The 25,065-nt window shown below is 45.0% G+C and overlaps 1 protein-coding gene across 1 annotated transcript in view; it reads right to left on the bottom strand.

Moving 5' to 3' along the window:
* The window catches only part of GPR39 (G protein-coupled receptor 39), a 198,783-nt gene extending 186,284 nt beyond the window's left edge, over window positions 1-12,499 (bottom strand). The window contains exon 1 of the mRNA XM_080799082.1: window positions 11,472-12,499. Coding sequence (XP_080655208.1) covers window positions 11,472-12,327 — 856 coding nt within the window. The 5' untranslated portion in view covers window positions 12,328-12,499. The remainder of the gene's footprint in view (window positions 1-11,471) is intronic.
* Between the last annotated feature and the right edge of the window lie 12,566 nt (window positions 12,500-25,065).

Genomic DNA, 25,065 nt, shown 5'->3' with positions numbered 1-25,065 from the left:
TGAAGCCTACTTAAAAATAAACAACCAAACAAACAAATAAACTAACGTGAAGTTCCTTGAAGACCAAGTATCCTGGGCAATTTCCTATGTGTTACAACTACACAGCAAGCTATTCATAGTTCTGATCACAAATGGTGAGTTTAGCCATTCCCAGCTCATCCTTTTCTGTTCCTTTTGAGTTAAAGAATGCCCTCTGAGTAGATAAAAGTATGAGAACATATTTTTAACATATGTAGCAATCACAGGGTCCTGCTTACAATACAGATCATAATTCAGTCGGTATAGGGTGCAGCTCAAAACTCGTCATTTTACAATTTCCCAGTTGATGCTGATGTTGCAAATCCATACACCACACTGTGACTACCATGATTGTAGACATCTCTGGGGCGAGTGAAGTCCACTTAATTATTCCATGGAAAATTCTGGAGCCCGGAACCAGCTTACTTCAAAAACAGCCACTACCCCCACCCTTCATCAGGAGTATTTTTAGGTTTCCTTCTATAAAATTCCTTGATGCCCCAACTCTAGAAATACCAAGCTCCTTGAAGGGGGAAATCACTGTCTTGATCTCTGCAGTCCAAATGAAACCTTGCACATTTTAGGCATTCATAAATACTTGAGGAATAAACCACCAAAACAAAACTCAAAGGCCTGCTGGAGGAGCAGCCAAAATCAGTCCAGTAAGGCTTCCCAGAGGAAGTGAGCCTTCCAAGAGATTTAGTAGTGAGAAAACCCCAAGGCCAAGACGGAAAACAGACTGCTTCCACGGAAGTTTCCTTTATCCTCTGGAAAACAACCTTCAACCACCAAGGCCTCCCATTTGCCTCCCCTGTAGGGACAAACTCGAACTCGAAAAACAGTGACAACCCATCAGCTCTCCTTTAAATAAACAAAATATGCAGCTGTCATTTCAACACGGTATTTAATCTTTCAGAATTGCAGCATATAAAAAGCAAACCCATGAATTTCCCAAAAAGCTTTGTTTCTGCTGAGTTTATCATGTCCTCCAAAGAATAATAACACATAAAGTCAAAGACCAAATGACTTCAGCTCTGCCCAAACATCCCGTGTGCGGTGTTTCATTTCTAAGGTAATTTGGATTTCTTTCCCCTTCACTAGAGAAAGAAGATGGCTCTTCTCTACAAGTTCAATGAACCTCATTGCTCCCAACTGGGCCTGACTCCCATTTCTGCCTGCCTTTGTGTTCATAGCCAGTTAGACATTTAACAAGTACAATAGCAATCTGACACCACCGCCTTGCCTCCTGATCCCCATCTGTCAGATGCTGGTAACACCACTGCTCTCCAAGTACCCAGCCACCCTTGAGATGCATAAAGCCGTGTGAGGAGACATCTACAAAGCCCCCAGCTGCCAGAATGGCTCTTACAGGAAGCGCGAAGAGGAAATTTTGTCAAGTTTTTCAGTTGGCAGAAACCCTCATGTCAGAAAATGGTAAAGTTTGTTAGCCCAAGACATCTCTCTTGTCAGACTGGCTTTCAGCATCGGGTTTGGCTCCCTCCTCGCTTTTTCCACTTGGAGCTGGTGAGGGAGGCTCCAGGAAGCAGCAAAGCAGCCCAGACATTCCTTGCTTCACCAAACATTGATTCAGCACCTACTAAGTGCCAGCCTATGAGGAAAAAGAGCTACCGAAAGGATGATAATTAGAAGATCAATCCACTACAGTCTTCCTCCTTGACCACCGAGATTTCCAAGATTCCCAAAAATCCAGCTGGTGGGACTCAAACCCATACATTCTGAATTCCCCAAATAAGAATCTAAAAATTTAATGAAAATTCTTTTTTTTTTTAAGACTTTTTTTTATTTATTGGAGAGAGAGCATGCAGAGTGAGAGAGAGAGAGCAAACACAAGCAGGGGGTGGGGAAGGGGCAGAGGGAGAAGCAGGTTGCCCACGGAGCAAGGAGCCCAATGGGGGACTCGATCCCAGGACCCCAGGACCATGACCTGAGCTGAAGGCAGGTGCTTAAACGACTAAGCCAGCCAGGCACCTGTCTAATGAAAATTCTGTGGAGCCCTGGACCTTGGTAAACTTCCTATTCATGCAACACTTCATAGAGGGTCAGTAAATGGAAGTAAGTCAAAGAATGGCCGGTCCAAGGGCGCAGTTCTTGGAAGATGAGCCTTATCAGAGATAAGGTTCTAGAGACTAGGCCTGGCTTGAAAGAAGTAATTGAGGCAGGGCGTATGTTTAAACTGGAGCCCCCTTATCAGAGTTCAGGAAATGTATTCGTTTTTAACAGTTACATCATAAATTAATGCAAACCTAGGGGCTTAACACAAATCTATTTATTAGCTCACAGTTCTGTAGATCAGAACTCTAGACACAGCACGGCTGGGATCTCTGTTCCGGCTCTCAAGTTATTGGCCAGCCTGAGTTCTCTTCTGGAGGTTCTTGGGGGAAACCTGTCTGAGTTCATTTGGGTCCCCACTATCTTACTGGCTCTTGGCTCTTGTGGGGTACCTACATTTCCTACCAGGGATCCCCTTAAACTCTGAAACCATGTGGAGAAATTCTTGCTCATCAAACCTCTCTATCAAACCACACTGAATCTCTGACTTTCCCTGTCTCTGACCTCTAGACCCAGATTTAAAGGGTCACGTGACTTGATTAAGCCTACAAGGAAAATCTCCCTATTTTAAGGTCAACGGATTTGGGACTGAATTAATTCTGCAAAATCCCTTCATGGCAACACCTCGATTGAATCAGGGGAGCAGGTGCAGCCTACCGCAGGGGAGGAGAGGAAAAAGGCAGATAAAATCACAGTGACTTCCCAAGGGTCAAAGTTTATGTGGTTTCCCTCCTTTCCGGGAGCAGCCACCGGTGTCAGGGGATTTCAATCCCTGAACCTAAAAAGTGCACAGCCACTGTGTCCTCACTCCCTAAGTAGGAAGTTTGAAAAAAAATGAGTATGCACTGTCCTTGGTCTCAGGGAGCTCCAAGAATAGTCGGGAGACCACATCTCTGCCCCGATTTGAGAGATGTCTGAGATGGCTCGTCATTTGCAGGGAGTCCAGTGTGGGAGCCTTTACGGAAGAAGTAGGGACTTGAAATTGTGAAGAACAAGCAGGCCACTGCACCGCAGAGATGGTTAGAGCTACCCTGTCCTAGCTCGGCAACCTGGAGCTGCCTCCTGACTTGAGCCAAAGCAGAGCTGGGCAGCTGGGGTGTCTGTGCTGGGAAAACCCGAGGCTGAGTGGAGGAAGAGTCAGTCTCTGGCTGTGGAGGTCTGCGGCACCAGCAAGACTGGAACAAACCAAGAGCCAGAGCTCTGGCTGATGGCAGGAAGAATTAACTGGCAACAGCTGTTCTACCAGGATTGCGGTAGAATGAAGGGGTTTTCTTTTTTTCAGTCTGGGAGCATGTCTCGGTCTCCAACCTCAATGCAAGAAATGCCGTCTCCGCAGGGGCAGCACCATCAATTTGACTGTACTGCTCTACTCCTTAACACCCTCCACTGGCTTCCAAGGAGAAATTTCAAGCCCCTTAACTATGGTCTTCCCTGGAACTGGCCGTGTGGTGGGGGAGCTAGGCCACCAGGCTGAGCTGGAGATCCATTAAAGGAAGACATACACGGTTTAGCGGCCCATTTTCACCCCTTCCTAAAGCCTGGCTTTCATGACAGTCCGCTAGTTGGAGAGGTCAAGCAATCCAGCTTCTGGCCTGAAAACAGATCAACCACGTACCTTCGTACTAGGCATGTCCTGCGTCTTGTCCACCTCCTCCCCCACCCCCGCCCCAGGGCAAGAAGCCTCGTGACTCAGACAGGAAGGAGATGGTTACAAGCACATACAATTTAAGAAGAGAAAACACGGGTTGAATGTCTTTTTAAATATGACCCTCACTGCATCCCACTGCCCTTGACCCTGAGTCTCCCCCGCCCACCCTTAACAAGTAGCAAAGGGGCCTGCTCAGAACTCGCTGTGAGCACTGTCTCCCTGCATTAAGGTCTTGTTAAACAGAGCTTAACAAGGACCGTTAAACATCACCCTAATCACTTTCATTTCACAGTTACTTCTGGCAGGTACATATGGTGAGAGCTGGTGCCGGCCGGCCGATTCACACAGGCTATGTCTTTGCTCAGGGGACAGAAAATCCAGAGTGTCCTCCAAGGTGGCCTGACTTCCTGGGCAACTGGGAGGAATCAGATTATTTTCAAAGAGGCATCTTAGGTTCAGACCGACCAAAAGGATTGTGAGGTATGAGACACTTCTAGATAAGCACATGCCCGAGGCAAAACAGAATATCACTTCCCAATGCCAAGCTGAGACCCGTCCATTTATCTGTTCCGCCCCACAATCAGCCGTTGAACACCTGCTATGCATGGGGACTGTCCTGGGATGGAGGTATAGTGTTGAGCAACATTAGGGAGAGCTCCTGCCCTCAAAGAATTCGAAGAAAAACATCAACCAAATAATCTCACCGTTCAACTCATAAAAGAAAAGTCAGGAAAAAAGAAAGTAAAGAGGAAAAGAAATAAAAATAAAATTGTGACTGTGAGTTTTGCTTCAAGGGAAGTTTAATCAAGTCTGGGAGGAGAAGCCAGGCTTCCTGGGGAGGGGTGAGCGATCTGAAGATGTTAACTCGATGAAGGGGACAGATGCAGGGGGCAGATAGAGTACTGAATGAGACAGAAAAGTATTTCAGCCCGGAGAGATAACGTGCACCAAGACCAGGTGGTAGGAGGGAGCCTAACCATGAGTCGTTGGAGGAACTGAAGGGGGCTAGTGGGGTGGAGCAATTAAGGGGTGTCATGGGCTGAATCTTGTCCCCCCAAAATACATATGTTGAAGCCCTAACACCTGCTGGGACAGTATATGGAAATGGGACCTTCAGCGAAGTAATTAAGTTAAATGAATTCGTAAGGGTGGGGCCCTAATGTAACAGAACTAGTGTCTTTATAAGAAGAGATACCTGAGGTGTATCTGTCTGTCTCTTTGTCCTTCCCTCCAAGCATGCACACAGAGGAAAAGCCACATGAGGACTCCGTAAAGAGAGGACTACTTGCAAAACAGAAACCAACTCTACCAGCACCTTGATCTCAGATTTCTAAGCTTCTAGAACTGTGAAAACAGTTACTATCTGCTGCTCAAGCAGACAGTAACTGTAGTGTTTTGTCATGACAGCCATGCCGACTAAGATAAGGGGAGAACTGCCCTCCATCACATTGGAGAAGCAGCTGACCACGAGGGGTCTGACGTCAAGGATGTTGATCCTTGACCTAAGAGCCATGGGAAGCCATTCAGAGGTTCAGATTTGATGGGGCTGGGGTTGAGGGTGCCAGTTAGATCCCAGTGGCTCTGGCATGAAGAAGGACAGCTTGGACAAGGGCAGGAGCCCATGCAGCTAGCTATTCCTCCACTGAGGACACATCAATTCGAGATCTCTCACCTGGAGAGCACACTTGGGAAAAAAACAAAGTAGGAAAGGCATTCCAGAAGCTCATGCTCTTCAAAGGTGCTTGCAAAGAATGGTGCTCCCCAGAGAGAGGGCCCAGGTATGGCTGAACATTTATCTGTTTACAAGACCTAACAACAGCAGTGATGACCACTCTTCCCTCCAGGGCAAAGAAGGCAAGGACTAGAAGTGGAGAGTTGATCGGGTTGTCCCAGAGTTCCAGAACAGCAGCAGAGGTGGACGGAAGGAAAAGGCAGTGAGAGATGATAGCATCATCCAAGTGGATGGGGATCTTGATCAGGGCACTAGACAGGGGACCTTGTCTAGTGGGGCAGGATGGGGATGCTTGACTCCTCATTCAATATTCTTCCTCTGTGCTGTCTCCACTCACAAATGGCTTTTATTCTGAGTGGTTTTAGCATTAATAAGCTGAATACTTTGCTTGACTGAGGCTTCTGCTGCCTTATTACACTTTGGCAGCCCCCATGAGGCATGCAACTAAGACAGATGAACAGGCAAGCTAATGAATGGGGACTGGGATTCCAATATCGCCTTCCACGGGAACTATGCATCTCTCCAACAGAGAAATGAAATCTTTGAGACAGCCTGATTATAAAAATAAAGCAGCATTATTATATTTGTCTGCCAGGCTGATCACAGGACACTTGCAATTTATGACAGAGATCACAAATAGAAAAATACACATGAAATACTATTTATTACAACCACGTCTACTCCAATAAATTCTTTTCCAGAGTAGAGGCGGTAACCCGAACACTTGAGGCAAAACTTTTTCCTGCAACATCCAAACATTTGAGCCAAAATAATGTCTTACATTTAAAAAGTCACTAAGTTCATTTTGATGGTATTTCCCCATGAGACTGCACCAGCAATAGGTCTTTATGACAAAGAAATAGCCTTTGATAAGAAATTTAATGACATAAACATGCTTGTAAGACCAGTTTTTAAACTAATCAAGAGAAAGCAAGTACAGTTGACCCCTAAAGAGGTTAAGGACGCCAACCCTTATGCTCTCAGAAAGCTGCATTCAACTTTCTTTTTTTTTTTTTAAAGCATCTTTATTTATTTATTTATATTATGTGATATTAGTCACCATACAGTAGTATATCATTAGTTTTTGATGTAGTGTTCCATGATTCATTGTTTTGCATATAACACCCAGTGCTCCATTCACTACATGCCCTCCTTAATACCCATTACCAGCTTCACCTATCCCCCTACCCTCCTCCCCTCTAAAACCCTCAGTTTGATTCCAGGAGTCCGTAGTCTTTCATGGTTCATCTCCCCTTGATTTCCACCCCTTCATTTTTCCCTTCCTTCTCCCTCTCTATGCTATTCCTTATGTTCTACATATAAGTGAAACCATATGATAATTGACTTTCTCTGCTTGACTTATTTCACTTAGCATAATCTCCAGTTCCGTCCATGTTGATGCAAAAGTTGGGTATTCATCTTCTTATGGCTGCATAATATTCCATTGTCTATATGGACCACATCTTCTTTATCCATTCATCTGTTGAAGGGCATTCAACTTTTGACTCTCCCATAATAGCCTACTTTTTTCCAGAAGGCTTACCAAAAACAACCAGATGATTAACCCACATTTTATATATTATATGCATTATATACTGTATTCTTACAATAAAGTAAGCTAGAGAAAAGGAAACACCATTCAGAAAATCATAAGAGAAAATACACTTACGGTACTGTACCGTGTTTACCGAAAAAAAAAAAAAAAAAACCCCACACACACATTGTAGTGGACCCACGCAGTTCACACCCCTGTTGTTCAAGGGTCAACTGTATTTAAAATTTGTTTGGCACTTTAGAACCATTTTAAGGCCTCCATTTTCATGTAATCAGTTGATATACACTAGGGTATAGGGATTGATTTTTCAATTACTTCTATTTTGCGGGAATGGTCTGCACACAAGGGGCAGAATTTCATGAAGTCTAGACAGGGGAGCTAGAGAAACACGAATCACATGGCAAGTCACTAACAAAGGAAGGTCTGGCCAAATTAGACCAGTTAATCCTGAAAGAATGGAAAATTGACAAAAATGATGCCAGGAGAGGCCCTTCAGTGAGAGTGATTTGAATAGCAAAGAATTCGGAGAAGCCCTTGGGAGAAAGCCCTCTTTACCATCTTGTTGAGAAAATCAAACACAAAGACAATCACGTAATTTTGTCAGAAAAATTATGCCCTCAAAAAAGCCGCACTTGTATCATTCTGGAAAAATTATTACGAGAATTAACATATAATTATAAGCTATGTTTCATAAAATAGAAGACAAATTTCTTTTCAGGAATTGCCCTTTCGTTTTTCATGATGAAGTCCCAATCAGTCCCTCCTTCCACATGAAATTTGGGACTCAGTTCTAAGGAGCTAACTTTAACAGTTCTTTTTAGGTAGTAACTGTCCTCGGATAAAGAGGACCTACAGTCACCATCACAGCTGCTCCTCCGAGGCCCCTCCTTTCTGACTTGTACACACAGGAAACATGAAACCCAGAGGATGCAATTCTCAGCTCATTTTCTCTTCTTCTCCCTGGGCACCCCACACATACCTAAATACACATCAACCTTCTTTTTAGAGCAGTCCATTATAGCAGCAACTCTTCATCTTTTTTCCACCCAGATACACATGACGGATGATATCCATATTCAAGACATTCTCCCACGAGTAACCCAAGTTGACACTGCAATTCCTGCCCCTACACTCAATTCCCCTTTCCCTGACTCAGGAGAGCAAATCAGAATGCAAAGGCGTGTCATTATTATAGAGTTTTGAACCTTGTATGATGTTTCTATAATTTTGTAATTTCACAATTATCTGTAGAACTTTTTTTTTCCTAGGAGGTAAGTATAACCAAGTCCCAACCACCTTAAGCTCTTGAAAGTTACCTATTAAAACTACACTTCTTTCAAACTTCTCTGTTATTCCACTTTGAGTGGGTGACATTGGACAGTAAGCCAGGTGTGCAACAGATGCAAAGTTGGTGAGTTCGAGGACCCAGATGGGACACACGGTGTCAATAACTCCAAGTGAGGGTCAAAAAGATAAAACGGAAGGTCTGGGAAAACCTTTGGAAAAGAAGGTTTCTGTTGCATATTCTGAACATCCAAGGAATAAAGAGCCAAATGCAGGGGTTCTTCTTCTCCGGATTAACAAACTCTGTTTTGGCATCAGGCAAGTATTACCGTGGCCGTATTTGCTGTAACCATCCAAAAGGAAATATGCCTCCTACTGGTTTCTCACTGAGCTGACAAGAGGCAAGAGACACTCACGTTTCTCAGAATGTGCTCTTCTACATTACTATTGTTTTTCCTGTAAACTGCTTGAGAACTGGGAAGCGCCCCCTCCTCTCTTTCTCTCCCTGATTTCCCAGTTTGTTTTCATGATCTGCCCAGCCCAGCACCTCGACTGAGGCACAATAGCAAAAGTGCAAAAAAGGAAAATTAATATTTTCTACATAGACTCCCTCATCTTGGGTAGATTTATGAATTTTGCTTCTGTTGTGCAGAAGTTAGCATTTTTAACAATGAGGGGGAAAAATCCTTAATTGTTTTTTTATTGCCTCAAGAGCTCCAAAGACATCTTGAGCCATGTCGTCATTTACATTTCACATTAAACGCAAAATACGTTTGAAAGGAGCAAATATTTGTTTTAATTTGATACATCTGTTAACTGAAATGCTAAAAAGACAGCTAAATCACTATACTAAATTCAGCGATTTGTAAACAACTTATATATTCCGTTGTTCTGGGTTAAAAATGCCCCAAAGCCCAAGTTTTATGAAACCCACCAAGTAAATTGCATTGTATTAATCTGATGGAAGCAGGCCATGATTTCTTCCTCTTCACTCCATTAATTTATTTCCTAACTTGAGTTAATCAGTGAGGTTCCTATTTTTAAAAGCTCTTTGAAATTCATTGGGAGAGGGGGACATTTGCAAGAACTGCTTTGAAAATCTACTGCAGAGGAAATTTACAAACGGTAAATTCCCTCAAGACATTATCGCACATTGAGCACCTGATTGCCAGTCAACAATCTTTATGCCTGGGAAAGCAGTGGGCGATTAATACATAGTTGTTATAAGAAAGAAGGAGAGAACTAGAAGGAAAGAATGAGAGCAGGGAGAACAGACTCATTCCAGGCAATTGCTAACTGGATGAGATGATCCCCAAGGTCCTATTCATTTCTAGGTAAAAGCCTGTGGCATTCCAATTTGATGCTACAAAATGAAGACTGACTGCAACTTGGAATAATACCCACGGCGGGGGGGGGGGGGGGGTAAAAAAATACCCACTCTTCAGAGAAATAATAATAATAATAAACCTACAGAGATTGGTCCAACAGAGAACAAAGATAAATCAATTATTTTTCCTTGGCCAAATGAAACCTTAATTCCTAAAGTAGAGTGGGAGAGAGTACACTGCACTCAAAAAAGGGGGGGGGCAGGGGGAGAAAGGATGGATTCATTCACACTAAAGTATAAATTACTGCTAAAAGTTTAAGATATGCTGAAGGGCATATGGGGGAAGAGAGAACTAGCTTTTCCATGAATGCTCAAGCCAGTCTACTAGCTACTCCTTCCTGGACTCCTCTGGGCAGCAGGAGGTAGGTGAGAGAGAGTGAGTTGGGTTGGGTGCCCTGCCCAAGTCCCCGGATGGATGTCAACACCTGCTACACACTCCTTAAAGCCAACTTCCACAAAAGCTGGCCCTAGGAGGCAGGAGCACCACCAATCTAATCACCTCCCTTGTCAAAGTCCTGTTTTGTTTCATTTTCTGTTCAACATGAGCCTGTGTGAGCCACCCAGAGCCTCTCCTCTCCTGGCCCTGAGGAGGGAGGTCAGAATGTGGGAGCTGTACTTATTTGAACTAGATGTTCTCTTCTCTAAGCCTCAAATTCCTCCTCTCTGAAATGGAAATATAAACCACCTACTACAGCCCCTGATGCCAAGTAGGCATCCAGAAATTGCAAACTCTCTTCTCTCATTTCACACAGACACAGGAAGTCTAAGTCAGCTGTAGGGACACAGCAGAACCCAGGGGCAAAGCTGGGACAAGACCAGGCTCTTTCCATCCCTCTTCAAGCGCCTTCAAATTTTTCTCTCCTGTCAACCCCCTGGCCCTGAAACCTGTTACTCAAGTTTCCCACACCAAAACAAACAGCACCATGATTTATTCCTTTTCCTGATGCCACACTGGAAAGGGCCCTGTGGACCGTGAGCTCCTTCCTCCCTGACATGCGCAAGGACCTGACTTGAAATGTTTGCACCACAACGAAAGTTTGGAAAACAAACAGTTTTCTCAGCGCAGAATTGAGTATTTTGCAGAATTTGAGTATTTTGGATGATCAATCAAGTCCCAGAAATCTGAGACACCAGATTTTCTGGATCAGACAAACAGGCCGGCAGTCCCTACCATGTTTCTCGGTTCTGATAAGGAACAAAACCACCACAGCAGAAACTCAAGCTCTATCCTGAGGAGTGTGTCTGAGAGCTCCAGTTTCTTAGGACTCGGGTAGGTCACTGGAGGGGGTGAGGGGGAAGAGCACATAGCTGCCGCCTGGAGAGTGCGTGCTCCTGACAGCTTGCTTCTCCCAAGAAGGAGGAAAACGGGAACAAAATCCAATTGCCTGGGGAAGGTTCTCCAGGGTAAAGAGGGCTGGAGAAGAACGCTCCCTTTTATCTCCACAGAACTTCTCAGAGGACTTTCACCTCTCCCCATTACCTATTTTGTCCCTCAGTATGTTTAACTCCATCTGACTCAAGATATTTTGTGAGTCACAGAGCTGCCGTTCTGGAATGCGCGCACACGCTGACTCCTGGCCTAGTGCTCTTTTCACTGCATCCCAAGTTCCCAAAACATACAAAAGAAACACTCAGAGGTTCTGATCCATGCCTCCTCAGTCTCAGCAAAGGGAAGCGTACACATTTAAGGCCACACCTGTGGTTCTGAAGAGCACAGGCAGTGGCGGGTGGGGGAGAGGGAAGCCAGCGCCCAGGTCGCCCTCCACCCAGGACTCACTCAGGAAGATGATGGTCTGCCTCCTGGCTGTCCGGCTCTCCTCGCTCTCTGACTTCTTCAGCTGAAGCTGCTGTCCCTTCCTGGCCCCCCCAGCCTGGCCGCTCCTCATGAGCACCTGCATCATGTTCCAGCACATGAAGGCCACGGAGACCAGGACCAAGAGGTAGATGACAAAGGCGCTGAAGATGCTGGACTGGAAGACGGTCCAGCGGCTGGAAAGGTTGGTACAGATGGACATGTTGGAGGTCTCCGGGCGCTGGTGGTGGCGAGTCTGGGAGCGGTTGCAGGAGAGACCCGGGTGATTGGGCACGTTCACCAAGGGGTACTCAACTCCCATGGCAAAAAGCAAAGGCAACGCCACCAGGGCAGAGGTGACCCAGACAAAGCCAATCAGCAGCTTCACCTGGCAGGGCCCCGACACAGCTTTGTACCTGAAGGGGTGGCAGATGGCCACATAGCGCTCAAAGCTGAGCGTCAGCACGTGGAGCAGGGTGGCATAGCTGCAGGCCTCGAAGAGGAAAGTGTGAATCTTACAGGACAGGGCATAGCTGGGCGTAGTCAGGGGGTTCCAGATGATGCTGTAGAACTCCATGGGCATGCCGATGAGGAAGACCAAGATGTCCGAACAAGCCAGGCTCACCATGTGATCCGTCACCTCCTTCTGCAAGTAGCCTTTCTTCTGTAGCACTTGCGTGACCCGAATGGTGACACTGTTCCCCAGAATGCCCACCACGAAGATGGCCAGGTACACCAAGACGAGGGTGATTTTGATCCAGGTGGCCACCTCGAACTCAGGGACGTGGGTGTGATCTATGACATGGGAGCACTCACTGCTGGGGCCCCGGGGCGAAGCCATGAGGATGAAAACCGCGCCACCAAGTCCGAAGACCTCTTCGACTTCCCTTCCTCCTCCTCCCAGCAGAGCCCGGAGTTCTGGGCTGCAACTCACCAACGAGGGCCCAGAGCGTTCTCACAATCACCTGGAAAAAGTAACTTAGTATTTCTGGTGCTTTCATGGAAACTTCCTGGAGTAGCCCAACCTAGCAGGGGCCTGGGAGGCGCCTGGGGGTGGAGTTTGGGGAGTGTGCGTGTGTAGGAGTGAGGCGGGGAGAGAGCGGAGGAAGGAGGTTCCAATCTCCCGGCGCGGGGTTGTGGCTCCTGCAGACCCCGCCCCACCCCCGAGCGCCCGCCCTTCTCCCCTCCGCAGCCCGCAGGCCCTGCGGGGCAGCCCTCTGGCCCTGCCGGGCAGCCCTCCGCTACCGTCCCCGCAGCCTGCCGCTCGAGGGTCCCTACCCATCCTCCTGAAGCGCCCACTCGGGAGCTGCTAGAGGCCCAGTGGTCCGAGATTAATCATTAACCTCCGCTCGCTGTGCTCGGCGGCCCCCGCGCTGACCCAGCCCAGCCGCGGGGTTTGACTCAGCGCGCAGGCGCGGTCCCGAAACCGAATGAATCTTGGCTCGGGAGCACCGGGCAACGGGTCGCCCCGTCGCCCACGCCGCCACAGCCGCCCCAGCGGTGACCGCTGCCCCCACGCGCATTCCGGGGAGTCGCGGCCCGGCGGAAGCTGGAGTTGCATGCGCTCGAAGGCCGAGGCTGGCAAAGACGAACTTGCCCTCCCCTGCCCGGCTGTCCCCTCAAATGCTGTGCCATGTCAGCTTGGGGGCGGCCGGACCTGGTTGCCCGTCTCCGCGGCCAGCCAGTTGGGCTCGTCGCCCTGGGGAAGCCAGCAATTGCTCGCCTCCTCGCTGCCCTGCCTTCCGACAATCCGGGTGTTCCCAGTGCACCGCTGGGCTGTGCGCTCCCTCACGAAGTCAGCCCCAGGCAAGCTAATCGCAGCCCCATAAAAGCCCTGCCTTTCGCCAAAGCCTCTCGTTCTACCGACCGCTCTCGCCCGCCTTGCTGGGAGGCTGGGGAGGAGCGCCGCTCTTTCCTCCGGCTTGCGCTCCCTGGCGCAGGCCCTTCTCCCCGCGGCGGACAAGGGGAGTCTTTAACTGGGGACAAGTATATGCCAAAGATGTCGCACTTCTCCAGGTTGTCGCTGATGGGAGACGCGTCTTTTCGCAGGAAGCTATGACCAGGACATCAAGGCCATCCCAAGGGGGACATAGCATAAAAATGGCATTAAGGATCAGGCCATTTTCCCTCTCTTCAGAGAGAGGAAAACCTCTAATGGGCTTATTTCAGCTTCTAATTCCAAAATCACAGATAATGGAGATGGAGCAGTAGAAGGCTGTCCTATGAACTGTGGAGTGGTTAGCTCCTACAAGCACCCCCACCGCCCTCCCGACAGTGATGGCCAAAAATGCCTCCAGGCATCCCAAATGCCTTTTAGGGGAACAAAATCACCCCAGTTGGAAAACCACCATCCTGAAGGAAGAAAATGGGCCCCCTTTATGTGTCCACCCTAAGGGTCTAGCTGAGGCTCTGTGCTAAAAACCATCCTTAAAATATCACAGCAACCACCTTGTGATGTGATTGTTTTAAAGATGAAGAAACTGGGTATCCAGAGGATAAGTGCTTCCCCAAGACCATAAAAGAGTCAGCAAGGAGCCTGAAAATGAGCTCAGACCTATCAAACCCTAAGTCCACACTCTTAACAGGGAGGGGATTCTGGGATCACCATAGGCCTATAGAAGTGAATCCTGAATGATTTGCATAGAGACATAGGGATTGTATTTTCTGAATCCAAACCTGGACACATGGTCTGAGAACCTCAGGGCATATTTGATTTTGACACTGTTTAGGAAAAAAAGAAGGGGGACTCTATGGCCAATGATCTTTACAATGAACATCATACCTGGTTATAGTTATTTTGTCTATTTGAGCTCTCTGCGTTAAATTACAAACTCCAAAGCCAAGAACTCTCTCTTCTCCTTCTCTGACACCCCTCCACAGCTACATCAATGCTATGTTTTTGTCAAACAAGTTTCACGTGTGCTATTTGACCTACTTGCTGGCTGGGAAATTCATAACTCATTTCCTTATTAGTGCACTGGGCTTAGCTACATGATCGTCATGGCCTTAAAGTTGTCCCACAAAACACACGGGGTATGTGTGGACTCGTGAGGCTTTCCTAACTGCCCATCAGAGTCCTCCATGGAGTGCTTTGCAAAAGGTGCTGGCTGTTTGCTATCGCAGAGAGAATGAGAAGCTCTAGAAAGAACCTTCCCACCAGCAGCAGCAGCATATGTACTCAACTTCAGCTCTGCCCACTTCCTTCTCCTCGACGGAAAACAAGCTGGGAAGCTCACAAGTATCCACCCCAGACAGATCCTTTGACCCCCTCCTTTGGCTGTTATTCCCTAAGCCCCTATTGCATGCCAGGCATTTTCACGTAATTCATTTCTTTCAATCCTCATGAGGGTAGAAGGAGGATATCATTATCCTGTTTGCAGACGAAATGATTGAGGTTCAGGGGACCTAAGTGACCTGCCAGAAATGGTCAGAGGTAGGATTCGAACTCAGTTTGCCTGGCACCAAAGCCCTTTCCACTCTGAAATGCTCTCTGTGTGTGCAGCACACGGCTGTGCCAGGCTAGGCAGGGGCACGTTAGGGAAAGGAATTTTTGTTCTTCTCTCCCCAGCTGCAGCATGCCAATCATCCCCCAACATATTTGATAATTGCAATTTGTTCTGCTCAGACAAGATTTCCATTATTTGTCCAATTTCTTTCATCAAAGTTTTTGCTCCCAAAGTGTGAACAAAGATTACAAATGCATGGCCAAACTGTGAGAATTGAGCTAATTAAATTTTGTTCCTTACAATGCAGATGGAAACATGCATTTTGAACCAAAGTCCAGGAGAATTAAATTTTCATTTCACCTTTGCTTTTCCTAAGACCAGTTAAAAACTGTTTGATGTGCTCTCACTTGTTGATAACAGACTGGTGTAACACCTGGCCTGGGTCTGTGTGATCTAGATGTATTTTATTAGCGTTTGTAGAGAGGGAAAAAAAAAAAAGGAATGGAAAGTGAGACAAAAGAATACTTTAGGTACCCTTTGATATCATCTCTCCTCAGATCCCTCTGGGGTCTTCAGAAATTTATCCTCACATTTCACACATTCTAGGTGACCTTTGAGGTCATGTAGGCTAGTGGCCTTCACATGTTTTTTTGGCACTGAATCTCATTTTTAAAATGAAATATTACACTGGAACCCAAAATAAACACACACACACACACACACACACACACACGCATACATATATATTGTATTTTTATAAATTTAAATTATTTCAGATGCTCAAATTTTTAACGTTTACTCAATCAACAATTTATACTCTAAAAAGTAACTCCTTATTTACAAAGGTTAATGGTATAATCACAGTGACTATTCTAAGCTACAAAGAAAACGTCAATAATTTTCAAAAAGTATAGCATAGATAATTTTATTTATAATGCAGTGTCACTAAGAAGTAATAACAGAACCAGAAAACTGAAAGTTAAAACTCCAAAACTCTACCATCTCAAAATTAAAAAAAAAAAAAAAATCTCTGAAACAATTGTTGGTCAGAGAGAAAACCCAAACCAAAATTGCAAAATATGTAAAGAATATTAAACACAAAAATACTGCATATCAGTAAGCCAAACAAAGCTCAAAGTCACACAGAGCTAGAAAGTTGCAACCACTGAGTGAAGATGCCTCACTGACCCAAGCCTAGAAAGGCCAGCCCTTCCAAGTAGGACTAAATCAGCCACAGAACTTAACAAAAATATTGACTTCAGCTCTCTAATATGGTAACCACTAACTACACATCACTAATTATACCTGAATATAGCTAGTTCTAACTGAGATGTGTTGTAAACATAAAATACGTACCACATACTGAAGACTTTATTTGAGAAAAGGAAAATAAATTTGTTTTTATATATTGATTTCCTGTTGAAGTAATACAAGGGCTATAGGGGATTAAATAAAATATATTAAAAATAATTTCATATCTTTTTTTTTTTTTTACTTTTTTCATGCAGCTACCAGGATATTTTAAATTATATCTGGCTTGCATCTGTGGCTGGCATGATATGTCTATGGAACCGTGATACTATAAACAGATAATGAAACAAAAGAGACAGTCCAAGAAAAAAAACGAGTACTTAAAGGAATTTTGTTTATGATAATGGTGGCATTTAAAATCAGTAAGGAAAGATGGATTGTTCAATAACTCTTATTACGATAATAGATTAGCCATCATGAAACAAAAAAGAAAGTTGGATACCTACTTCCACACTTTATTACAACAGAAATTCCAGGTGGATCAAAGATTAAAGTCTTTGGATTTTAATCATTAAGGAAATCATTGAATGATAGAATAAAGCACTAGAGAATTTTAAAAACCAAATCGGTTTTTAATCTTATGACACAAATCCCAGAATCTATAAAGAAAAAGGTTGATAAACTTTATCTCATAAAAATAAAGTTCTGTAAGGGAAGAAACACTGTAGCCAAAGGTAAATGACAGATTTCAACAGATTTTTCTTTAAAAACTTGGTAAGAGCCAAGATGCCCTTCAACGGATGAATGGATAAAGAAGATATGGTCCCTATATACAATGAAATACTATGCCTTCATCAGAAAAGATGAATACCCAACATTTGTATCAACATGGATGGGACTGGAGGAGATTATGCTGAGTGAAATAAGTCAAGCAGAAAGAGTCAGGTATCGTATGGTTTCACTTACTTGTGGAGCATAAGGAATAAAACAGAGGACATTGGGAAAAGGAGAGGAGAAGGGTGTTGGGGGAAATCAGTGGGGGAGACAAATCATGAGAGACTGTGGACTCTGAGAAATAAACTGAGGGTTTTGGAGGGATGGGGGTGGGGGTTTGGGTGAGCCTGGTGGTGGGTATTAAGGAGGGCACGTATTGCATGGAGCACTGGGTGTGATGCATAAACAATGAATCTTGGAACGCTGAAAAAATAAAGTTAAAAAAATAAAATAAAATAAAATAAAAACTTGGTAAGCTGATTCTAAAATTTTAAATGTTAAGAGCCAAGAATAAGCAAGATATTCTTACTAGGTGAGAGGATTTGCTCTACCAGAAATCAAGACTTATTATAAAGCTATAGTCTATAAGGCAGTATGGTGGGCACCTGGGTGGCTCAGTTGGTTAAGCATCAGGCTTTGGCCCAGGTCACGACCCCGGAGTCCTGGGATCGAGCCCCTCATTGGGCCCCTTGCTCAGCAGGGAGGCTGATTCTCCCTTCACCCCACTTGTGCTCTCTCTCTCTCAAATAAATAAATTAATAAAATCTTTATATATATATATATATATATATATAAATATATAAAGGCAGTATGGTTTTGATATAGGGATAGACAAAGAAAAGAATGATACTGAAGATATAGCATAGAAATAAGTCTACACGTAAATGGACAGGATTTACAACAGATGAAACTAAGGCAGTGCAGAAGAGATGGTCTTTTCCATTGATGTAGTAGCTGAGGACCCTCTGAGGACTGAAGGTGAGGGAATGCCCTAACTTGAAACATTTGTCCATATCCATGGTGCCAATACTCCCAGCATGGCTTATTTCAAGCTACCCAAACATTAAAAATCTTCTCACAAAACTCCTGAAATTTTAACAATCAACTCTCATAAGTTCCAGGACAGCACTCAATAAATGCTATTTGAGACAACTGAGTATCCATTTGGATAAAATTCATTAAGAAAGAAGACAGGCAACCCAAATTAAAAAATGAGCCAAAGAGATAAACAGGCACTTCACAAAGAGGAATCCAGATGGACAATAAACAATGAATAGCTATCCAACCTCTTTAGTAGTCAGGGAAATGCAAACTAAAACCACAATTAAATACAACTGCACACCTACCAGATTGACTAACATTCAAAGAGCACCAGTACCATCTGTCCATGAAGCTGTGAAGTAATGGTGACTTGTACATTGCACATGGGAGAGTCAGTTGGTGCAACCACTTAGGAAATAAGTTGGGCAGGGCCTACTAAAGGTACTTATGTGTGTATCTTGTGACCCAGGAATTCCACTCCTAGGTACATACCCTATAGCTCATGTCACAAAAATGCATATACAAGTATGTGTATCCCAACATTGTCCATCATTACCCAATCTAAAAAAGCACCTAAATGTCTATCCACAGAAAAATAGAGAGCAAAATGCAGCATGTTTATATAAAGACCTATCATATAGGCATGAAAATAGATACGTCATGGCTTCAAAAATAATGTGCTTGAATCTAACAACTATAATGATGCATAAAAGAAGAAAAGAAGAATAAACATGTCCATTTATGTAACATTTTGACACAGATGAAAGAATTATTTGAGGGATATTATATGTTATATGGGGATGCATATAATAAAGCAATTAATTAAGTGAAAGTATCATTTTCAGTGATGAGATAGAGGTCACTTTTCATGAGATGGGGAGGTGCATGACCTGGAAAGGGCATATAGAATGGAGCCGAGAACTTCTGAAGGCTGACGATATCTATTTCTTTTTTTTCTTTTTTTAAGATTTATTCATTTATTTCAGAGGGAGAGGGCACACAAGTGGAAGGGGCAGAGCAAGAAGGAGAGAAAATCTTCAAGCAGACTCCAAACTGAGCCTGAAGCCCAACTCGAGACCTGACCCCATAACCCTGAGATTATGATCTGACTGTAACCCAAGAATCAGACACTCCACCAACTGTGCCACCCAGATGCCCCAATCTCTATTTCTTAACGTGGGTAGGAATTACACAATAGTAATTGCATTATGTTTTGCTTTATGATTTTTATTATGTAGTTATTTATGTCTTACGTACATTAGGTGTGCTATATTCCATAATATTATAAAATGAATTTTTTAAAAACGGAAGCATACCCACACAGCCAGTTGGATAAGTTCAGTCAACCTTGCTTTTCATCCAGTAGGGTGACAGTGCTGTAACCAGAACACTCTCGAGTAAAAACAACAGTAACAAGTTCCATGATTAAACACCTACTGTGACCAGACACTATGTTTATCCAATGCCCAAAATAGTCCTGCAGGTTGAGTGTCATTATTCCCATGTCCATGTCTGTAAATCACCCATCAAGTAACTCCTCTCCAGCCTACCCAGACTTGGCCTAGGTCTACAGCCTGAATTCTTTGTATTCCTCATAGTCTTCAATACTGTGTGTGGGAGCAATGACAAGTTGGACCCTGAGGAGCCATTATCATGAAACCTGAAGACTTCCTCCTTCTTTCGCCCCTGCATGCCATCTGGCAGACAGGATCCAGCTTCCCGGGCCACAAGAACAAGGCTGAGGGCGGCTCTGTGAAACACGTATATCCTTATGCAGGCTTCCAGCTTCACACATCCGAGGGTTGAAGTCCTGCCCATAGAGCGGATGGAATGCTATGCCACCTCAGTACATAGGTGAGCCCTCATCAAGAAGCTCCAGATTTCTAGGAAATTATGCTCTCTCTTTTATTTTTTATTTATTTATTTATTTTTTTAAGATTTTATTTATTTGACAGACAGAAATCACAAGTAGGTGGAGAGGCAGGCAGAGAGACGGGGGGAGGGGGGGAAGCAGGCTCCCTGCTGAGCAGAGAGCCCGATGCGGGGCTTGATCCTAGGACCCTAAGATCATGACCTGAGCCGAAGGCAGAGGCTTAACCCACTGAGCCACCCAGGTGCCCCTATGTTCTCTCTTTTAAAAACATTTTATGTGTTAGGTTCTGTGAGAGTACGGGCATACTGATGCTGTCTTAGGCCATCGATCTTGTTCATGTCCTCCCCAGGGGCTACGTGTTCCCAGCCCCTCGGAGGTGAATTTCCGTACATTAGAAATGCCTACCAAGGCCACAATGCAGGGAGCCTTGTTTTGGCCCTCTGTAAATTTGTTAAAGATAACATAGTCTCTCCCCTTCCTGATGCAGAGATGGCACCACAAAAGCTAACTGAGGGGAAGCTGTTAATTTGGATCATGCAAGCCCTTTGATCTCACCACAGTGCTCTTCTGTGTGTCCCTTCACTCTCTAAAATCTGTGGACTAAAGTCCAGACTTTGTGGAGAATAGTGTCCTAGCTGTCTGGATTGTCGCCCACCCAATCCTCCCTGTTAGTCAGTTACCCTGAATAAAATAAAACTTTGAGTAAACAGCAGAGTCAGCTGCTTCGTTTTCTCATCTCAAAGTGCCTTCTTGGTGTGGGGGATCCTTTTTACTGTCCCTCCCTCACCTTCTAACAGGTTCCCTGTCTTTTCCCATCTGGAAAAAGTGATTAAGAAAAGAAAAATTGTCCCACTGGTTTGGGTAAGCTAATGAATTATGATTTTCGTTTAGCACATGACTTTTTTCTTCCTTTAACTTGAATACTTTGAGCTCAATAGAACGGGCTCCTTATCTGTAAGGGAGTCTCCCTGTTACCTGTTAGTCTCTTCATGCCTGGGAGCGGGGAGAGAGTGGTCACTCAGTCCAGCGCTATCCAGGGGGAGACAAGTACCTGTGTAGTCATCCCCGTTGCCCCCTTCCTATGTCTTTGCATAGTTGCTGCAGGCCAGCACAGACTAGAAAATGCCTACCACCTGGGCTGCTCCAAATTGCATTCCCTGCACATTGCATGCTCGGAGCACAGGGAAACAGCACTGCCTCAGCTTTCCGGGCTTCTCCCATATCCAAACCATGGGGCATCTGGGTGGTTCAGTCAGTTAAGCATCTGCCTCTGCTCAGGTCATGATCTTAGGGTCCTGGGATGGAGTCCTGCATCGGGGGGGGGGGGGGGGGGGAGGGTGGTGGTCCCTGCTCAGCGGGAAGCCTGCTTCTCCTTCTCTCTCTGCATGCTGCTCCCCCTGCTTGTGCACTCCCTCTCTCTTTCTCTCTCTGTCACATAAATAAATAAAATCTTAAAAAGAAAAAAAAAAAACCCTTATGAAGAAACAAATACCTCCAGGCCTTGATTTTTTTTTTTTTTTTTTTTTTTTTTTTAAAGCGTAGGGTTTTTTTTTTAAGTGCGAGCAGGAGTTGGAGGCCTGGGGAAGCCCAGGACAGAGAGTTGTTTTATTTTATTTTTAAATTTTATTTATTTATTTGACAGCCAGAGATCACAAGTAGGCAGAGAGGCAGGCAGAGAAAGAGGGGGAAGCAGGCTCCCTGCTGAGCAGAGAGCCCGATGTGGGGCTCGATCCCAGGACCCTGAGATCATGAACTGAGCCGAAGGCAGAGGCTTAACCCACTGAGCCACCCAGGCGCCCCTTGATGTTTTTATTTTAAAACATTCCAAGCAAAGAACAAACTATCTTTTCTTGGGTGAGACTATTTTTCCAGCCCACTTAGGCAGAAACCTCACAGGTTCCCACGCCCAGTGATCATTCAGGGATATCGTGATTTTCAACCTTGATGAAAATTTCAGTGATGCCTTTGATAAAGTAGTCTATGAGCCAACAGCTCTTGCTATGTAAACCGATGCGAATCGGATCAGGACTGCCATCTTCTCCATCCCTGGGCTCTTCTAAGATTGCTATATATAGCACGGTGATTAAAACAACAGACTCGGAAGCTAGAACCCTTGGGTTTGCATCTGGGCCCTTCTATGCAGTTCTTTATGCCTTAGTTTCTTCACCTGTAAAATGCAAATAACAATAGCATTTATCTCCTGAGTTTGTTGTGAGGATTGAAGGCGTTTATATAAAGAGTGCCTGGCATATGAACCCGTATTTGTACCGGCTCTTGTCAAAGCAACAATATGGAGCAGTGGATAAAGGCCTCCCTGCCTGGGTTTGCATCTGTTACTCCCTCGTTGTGTAACTCTGGGCACTTGTCTTACCTCTGAGCCTCAGGTTCCTCATCTGCCAACCTGAGGAAAAATAACAGTACCCACCCGAAAGGGCTGATTGCAGGACCAAGTGGCATAATATAAGTAAAGCCTTTAGAGCAATGCCAAGTGCACGGAAAATACCAGACAGGAGTTAACTATCATTAATGTCATGTCCACACCTCACTAGTGGTTGCTGTTCACACTGTGGTTCCCAGGGCCCAGCAAAGTCCTGAGGCACGTTCTAAACACGCCAGGTTTCACTATGGTGTGAGCTAGGATTATTTGGCTGCCAAGTAAATCTTCCTGAATTCCACTCCAATGAAATCAACAGATAACAAGTTCAGCAGATCCTTTCTGGAAAGCACAATGGAAAATATAAGGCATGAAGACAGTCACTTCTCTAATCAAGCCAGGGGCATGTAAATTGTTAGCTCTCCTAAGACAGCAAATGCCAGCTTCTGGGTGGTGGCAGTAAGGGCTTCAGGTACTCAAATGTGGCATCTGTCCTCACAGGAGAGACGAGACTCCTCATCTGAGAATAGGGATGCCCATATGGCAGGTGGGGAATCCTTGTAATAGCCAGTGATTTCACCCAGCAGAACTCCCTGTTTTGAAACAGACCATACAACACACAGGATTTACCGGACAACAGGGACCCTGAATTATCCAGGGTCATCTTCACTAAATATGAACTTCGTGTGGTCTGCGGCGTGGTGGCAATGCAGTGGCAGCAATAGATCAGCATACACACGGCCTTAGTAAGGCTTTTTCTAGGTGCAAAGTGAAATGGCCATTCTGAGAGGGATTCCAAGTGTGACCCCAGTCACGTTGCCCTCCGTGTGCGCTGGTGGAGTTGATCGGCCTACTTCACCGGCTTCAGAACAGGCAGCGCCATCATGGCCACGTCCCCCTAAGTGTAGCCTCTGTTGCAAAACCATTCAGTGCATTAAAAAACGAAAAAAACCAACAAACGAATGAAAAACACACCAATTTCCTGAACTGATGCCAGCCACAGATTCCTCAAAAATGCACACAGCCCTTGTCCTCCAAGTGACTCTGCTTAGCGCTGGCCACCCCCGTGCTCCCAGCTGTCAGACCCTCATCGTCTCTGCCACTAGCGCTTGCAGCTCATGAGGAAAGTGGTGGTTGGATTCAAATGTACAGAAAGGAACAGCTGCAGGAGGCAGGGCCAGCTTAAGGCAGCTGCCTCAAGCATTTTAGCTAAACTAACGTATCTGCTGGTTGATGTCTACCTTCCTCCCTCAGCTTACATTATGAATGAAATGTGCATTTGTGGGCCTGGCCAGCCCTGTTATTCTTGGGATGTTGTTTGTTCTGAGTTCGCAACTTGTGAACACAGCCCATCTCAAGCTGGGACCCAAAGGAAAGACTTTATTATTTAATATCTTCCCATTCTTACAAGCATCTTCTCTCCACTGGGGAAGTCTGCTGTTTGACAAATATGAGGAAGAACAAACCCTCTCATGATTCCTTCCAACAACTGTCATACAGCAATAAACAAAATTCCCACTGTTGCAAAGGGGAAAGTAAAAATGAATGGAGGACAGAGGACTTTAATCCAAAACTCAAGTAGCAGCTCTTCCCCATCTCTATTTCAGAAAAAACAATCAAAAAGAATTACATCCTCATCTCTCACCCTTCAAGCAGACTACACGGAGACCCTTCAGAAGGAGAGACCAAGACTCTGAATGGAAGCAACTAGTGGCTTGGGATTCATGACTATGAACATTGTATTTGGTCTGGATCCAGCATTCCCTGGCAGATGGAATCAACACTAGATATTACATGTTCTGCAGGAACCGACACTGTAGGGTTGGCCTCTTCTTTGAGCAGGTGGACAATAAGCTCAGAGTCAATCCGGTTGTGCTCTGACACTTTGGTACTCTGTGTTGTCCCTGGTATAGTCCATCATGGGCCACCTCCTTACCACTAGCTCAAGTGTGCTAGAACATGTGGGTCTATACCAGCTAGAGAGAGGCGAGAAGAGTGTCCTCTCTGGTCTAATTTGCCATTGTGGTTTCCTTATGCAGACAGGGACTTGTGTTTCATATACTGAGGAGCCATCAAATCCTAGAGGATAATCAGCAACCAGCAAATGAATGACTCCCAAAAGAGGAAAAGAACAAACTCTTTAGTATGACATTCAAGATCTGTTCTAGCCTGCCCTCACCCAACTTTCTAACCTAAGCTTTTATTTTCCAAAGGTAGCCACCAGCCAGTCCAACATTGTGTGTGTGTGTGTGTGTGTGTGTATGACACATGACATATGATATATATAGTATATGTGTGTGTGCGTGTGTGTATATACATCCACACATCCACACACCATTATAATTGTGGTGTGACTACCACTTTACCCCCTGAAAGGTGGATCTAGGTTTCCTTTCCTTGCATCAGAGTACGGGCTTGTGATCGCTTTGATCAATAAAGGAGGGCAGAGTGATGCTATGTGACATCCAAGGCTTGGTCAGCAAGAGGATATAGCTTCCTCCTGGCTCATTCTCTTTAGAATATACATCTTGGGGAGCCCTGAGCTACCATGAAGAAATGCAGTTGCTCCAAGGCTGTCACACTGGAAAGACCTCCCAGAGAGACCTCACAGAATTAGAGATGTCCAAGGAGTCTGAGCAACTTCACTCCCCCAAATGTTTGAGTCATCTCAGCCCAACCACCAGTTGAGTGAGTGATCCTCCAAATGATTATTAGCCCCTAGCCTTCAAGCTACTCTCATTGATGCAAAGTGCAGCAGAGATAAGCTGACCCTGCTGAGTCTTATTTGAACTTGTATTCATGGTTAAAAAAAAAATGTGT

Source organism: Martes martes (genome assembly GCF_963455335.1).
Source record: "Martes martes genome assembly, chromosome: 3".
In the NCBI taxonomy this organism is placed as follows: Eukaryota; Metazoa; Chordata; class Mammalia; order Carnivora; family Mustelidae; genus Martes; species Martes martes.
The sequence above is the reverse complement of the archived record's forward strand: the minus strand, read 5'-3'. Positions and strand labels throughout refer to the sequence as shown.